The following is a 4,187-nucleotide window of genomic DNA, read 5'->3' as shown; positions in this document are numbered from 1 at the left end:
GTCTGGGTCTAAGAAAGGACCTAGGGCTTGGGGAGAAACAGAACTCAGGAAATACCTGGCACTGGGAGTATATGTACATATATATATATATATTTTTTTTTTATTAGATGGTGTTTCACTCTTGTTGCCCAGGCTGGAGTGCAATGGCGTGATCTTGGCTCACTGCAACCTCTGCCTCCCGAGTTCAAGGGATTCTCCTGCCTCAGCCTCCCTAGTAGCTGGGATTATAGGCACACGCCACCACTCCCAGCTAATTTTTTGTATTTATAGTAGAGACAGGGTTTCACTAAGTTGGCCAGGCTGGTCTCGAACTCCTGACCTCAGGCGATCCACCGGCCTCAGCTTCCCAAAGTGCTGGGAGTACAGGCCTGAGCCACCACGCCCGGCTCGGGAGTATATCTTAAATAAGAGAAGCATGTGGATGGTCTGAGAGTATCTGGTTATCCAGGGAGTAGCTAGGGTTCTGGAGTAAAAGGGGCCAAGGAATATCTAGGATTCATAGAGCATCTGGGGGTTCAAGGAACTGCTGGAACTCAGGAGTAGTAGGGGCCAACGGAGTAGCTGAGATAAGAAAGTAAATGACCTGCAGTAGTTGCTTCAAGCACTGTGGGTGCCCGTATTTGGCGGCCAGGTGGAGGGCATTGTAACCTGGGGAAGGAAAGAAGATTTACTGGAGCTCCAGCTATTCAAGTAGCTCCCAGCTGCTCCCCAAGCCATGTCAATGACTTGTGATGAATTTCTGTATCTAGCAAAGTCCCTGAACCCTAGTATTTCTCTCTTTTTTCCCTACAGACAGGATCTTGCTCTGTCACCCAGGCTAGAGTGCAGTGTGACCATAGCTCACTGTAGGCTTGAACACCTAGGCTCAAGTGATCCTCCTGTCTCAGCCTCCCGAGTAGCTGAGACTACAAGCAAGTGCCACCATGTCCGGCTACTGTATTTGTATTTTCTGTAGAGACGGGGGTCTTGCTATGTTGCCCAAGCTGGTCTTGAACTCCTTGGCTCATGCGATCCTCCCATCTTAGCCTCCCAAAGTGCTGGGATTAACAGGCATGAGCCATTGTGCCTCACCGTCAGGTACTTCTCAAAACCATGCTATTCCCTGTACCCAGAGACTCTCCAAGCCGTGGCTAGTCTGTATTCCAGACAATCCCACCTCAGTGACTCTCCACACCCCCCATTCCTCAAGCCCTATTGCCTCAGCTACTCCCCATATCCCCAGATACTCTACAGGGTCAACTACACCAAAGTTTCAGCTCTGCCCTTCACAACCCACAGTTGCCGTACATGTTCTTCCAATCCACAAACCCTTGCTCTTCCACATGCCAACTCTGTCCCTGTTTGATGCTCCACGAATCCCCAGCTACTCCATATACCCTGCCTATCATGCCTGTGGCCCTAAAGCTTCAGATTTAACTGTGTCCCCATGCTAGTTGCCTCCTGAGCCCCAGCTAGTCCTTTTGGCCACACATTTTTATCTCAGTTATTCCCCCCAGGTCCCCAGGTAAGTCATACATACATACAAGTTCTCCTTGTACCCCACCTACTCCAAGAGCTCAAGCTACTCCCACAGCTCCACCTGCTCCCACAACTCCAGCTACTTCTAGATCCCAGCTATCCCACATACCTCAGATATTCCCCAAACTCTACTTGTTATTCTCCTGCCCCAGATACTTTGCAAGCTCAGCCACTCTCATGAATCCAGTTCCTCCTCCAAACTCCAAGTAGTTCCCTTCAGTCACTTCCTTGATCTCGGATACTCCCACATCCCAGATACACCTCAAAGCTTAGTTCGTCCAATAGTCCCAGTTATCTCCCAAGCCCCAGGTTCTTCCTCTGCCTCAGTCACTTTCTAGAAACTTCCCCAGGCTGGGCATGGTGGCTCACACCTATAATCTCAACACATTGGGAGGCTGAGGTGGAAGGATCACTTAGAGCCCAGGAGTTCAAGACTGGCCTGGGCAACACAGGGAGACCATCTCTCTGCTAAGAATAGAAAAATTAATTGGGCGTGGTGGTGTGCGCCTGTAGTCCTAGCTACTTGGGAGGCTGAGGTTGGAGAATCTCTTGGGCCCGGGAGGTGGAGACTGCAGTGAGCTGAGATCACGCCCATTGCACTCAAGCCTGGGTGACAAAGGGAGACTGTGTCCCTCCCCTAAAAAAAGAAAAACAAAACAACAAAACCCCAGAAACTTTGCAGCTATCCTCCAAGCCCCAGCTACTTCCCTGTGCCAGCTATTTCCCCATCCAACTGAACCAATACCTGAATCCTAGTCACTCCCCATCCACAAGCTGTCCACTCGCTTTGCTCAGTGCCAGCCACAGTCTCTGTCTTTGGCCACCCCATCCTAACATGCCCCTGTGTGTCTCCCTGGGGGCAGGGGAGGGGCACCAGAGGGAGCCTCCCCCTTTTTCAGCGGGGAACATTGAGGCCTGGAATCAGGGCCTGGCTGGACGCTCAGACTGGGCACCTGGGCTGAGCTCCTCCTCCCTCCCCGGGGCCCAGCTGGCAGTACCTGCCCCGTCCGTGCTCATGACATTGGCACCATGAGCTATCATCACCTCCAGACAGCTGGCCGCACCCCGCATGGCTGCCAGGTGGAACCTGGAAGTGAGAGACAAGGGCTCAGCCAGCAGGTTGCACCCCTCAGCCATCTCTCTCCCGGGTCACGGGCACTCACGCGGACTTGCCCTCGGGGTCTAGCTTCGTGGGCACCAGTCCCTTGCGGGCGATGAGGGTGGCCACCCGAGGTGCATCGTTGTTTTCCACAGCTTGTAGCAGCCTCTCGTCACTCTTGCCCCAGTCTTGACTCTGCAGGGCACACCCACAGGTGCGTGGGGCAGGGTTGGCCCCTGCCCCCTCCCCTCGCCCCCTGACAGGGCCTCCGGACTCTCACCGCCTGCCCCTGGGCACTTGCCTGGCGCCTGCCTCTGGCTGCCGGCTTCGGGATGGGGCAGGGGCCGCAGGGCGGGCAGGAGCCAAGGTCAGTGGGGCTGAGCCGCAGCTGCAGGGGGAGGTGGTCCTGGGCGAGGGGGTCCTCAGACAGTGTTCCCCAAGCCTGTGACCCCCAGCATCTGCCCCCAGGCCCATCACCCTAGTTGTCCAACAAAAGCCCACCACCAGCATCATCCCCTGAGCAGCCCCCTGGCAGGGACAAAAGGTTGTTCCCTGGACCAGGCACGGGGGCTCATGCCTGTCATCCCAGCACTTGGGGAGGCCAAGGTGGGAGGATCGCTTGAGCCCAGGAGTTTGAGACCAACTTGGGCAACACAGTAGGACCCCGTCTCTACAAAAAATAAAAAAAGTCAGCAGGGCGTGGTGGCTCATGCCTGTAGCTGCTTGGGAGGCTGAGGTGGGAGGATCATTTGAGCCCAGGAATTTTGAGACCAGCCTGGGCAACACAGCAAGACCCCTTGTGTGTACAACAAAAAAAGTTGTCCCACAACTCATCCGTTAGTGAAAACCACCCCTGCAAACATCGCCCCCAGCAAATGGATCCATCAGTCTTTTCCAAACTACCCTCCAAAGTCCCATCTGAACCCCTAAAAGGCCCCCTAAACGTCTCTCAGGATCATCCTCTGCACTGTTTATCCACAACTGCCCTGAAATGCCACCAGTGTCCCCTAAACATCCCGAGGCTTCTCCTCCCAAAACTATAGCCTGAAATGCATTACAAAATGTCTCCCCGAAATTCCTGAAGTGTTCTGTAAAACCATCCTTCCCAATGAGCCCGTCATGTCCCAAAAATATCCTCCAAAAAATCCCTCAACTGTTCTTCAAAACTGTTCTCCAAACCATTACCTCTTCGCAAAATCGCCTCTCCCAAAATAGCCTCCAAGTTGTCCCCTCAGTGACCCCATCTGTCTCCAAAATGTTTTCCCAAAACTGCACCCCCCAATGCCCTCTAAATGCTCCTAAATGTCCCCATTTGTTTCCAAGTGTCTTCCAAAACGTGTCCACATGTCTCCCCAAATGTCTCTTCCATCCCCCCAAAAGCTGCCCCAACCTCTGTCCCCTCCCCCGCCCATCTTTCCCGGGTCTGGAATGAGGGGGTGGTCCAGGTCAGCCGGGGACGGGGAAGAGAGGGAAGAGGAAGTACCCGCGCCCCGCCCGCTCCCGCGCCCCCTCCCCAGGCCCTACCGCGAAGGAGGCGGCTGCGCACAGACACAGCTGCTTCATGGCGTCC

The 4,187-nt window shown here is 54.5% G+C and overlaps 1 protein-coding gene across 1 annotated transcript in view; it reads right to left on the bottom strand.

Moving 5' to 3' along the window:
• ANKRD24 (ankyrin repeat domain 24) overlaps window positions 1-4,180 on the bottom strand; it is a 43,018-nt gene extending 38,838 nt beyond the window's left edge. The window contains exons 1-5 of the mRNA XM_011967462.1: window positions 4,142-4,180; window positions 2,919-3,005; window positions 2,682-2,812; window positions 2,517-2,605; window positions 584-648 (exon numbers count right to left, since the gene is read on the bottom strand). Coding sequence (XP_011822852.1) covers window positions 584-648; window positions 2,517-2,605; window positions 2,682-2,812; window positions 2,919-3,005; window positions 4,142-4,180 — 411 coding nt within the window. The remainder of the gene's footprint in view (window positions 1-583; window positions 649-2,516; window positions 2,606-2,681; window positions 2,813-2,918; window positions 3,006-4,141) is intronic.
• Window positions 4,181-4,187: the final 7 nt, after the last annotated feature.

The sequence above is a fragment of the Mandrillus leucophaeus genome, unplaced genomic scaffold (genome assembly GCF_000951045.1).
Source record: "Mandrillus leucophaeus isolate KB7577 unplaced genomic scaffold, Mleu.le_1.0 Scaffold8, whole genome shotgun sequence".
Lineage (NCBI taxonomy): Eukaryota > Metazoa > Chordata > Mammalia > Primates > Cercopithecidae > Mandrillus > Mandrillus leucophaeus.
This window is presented reverse-complemented; position numbering and strand designations above follow the sequence as displayed.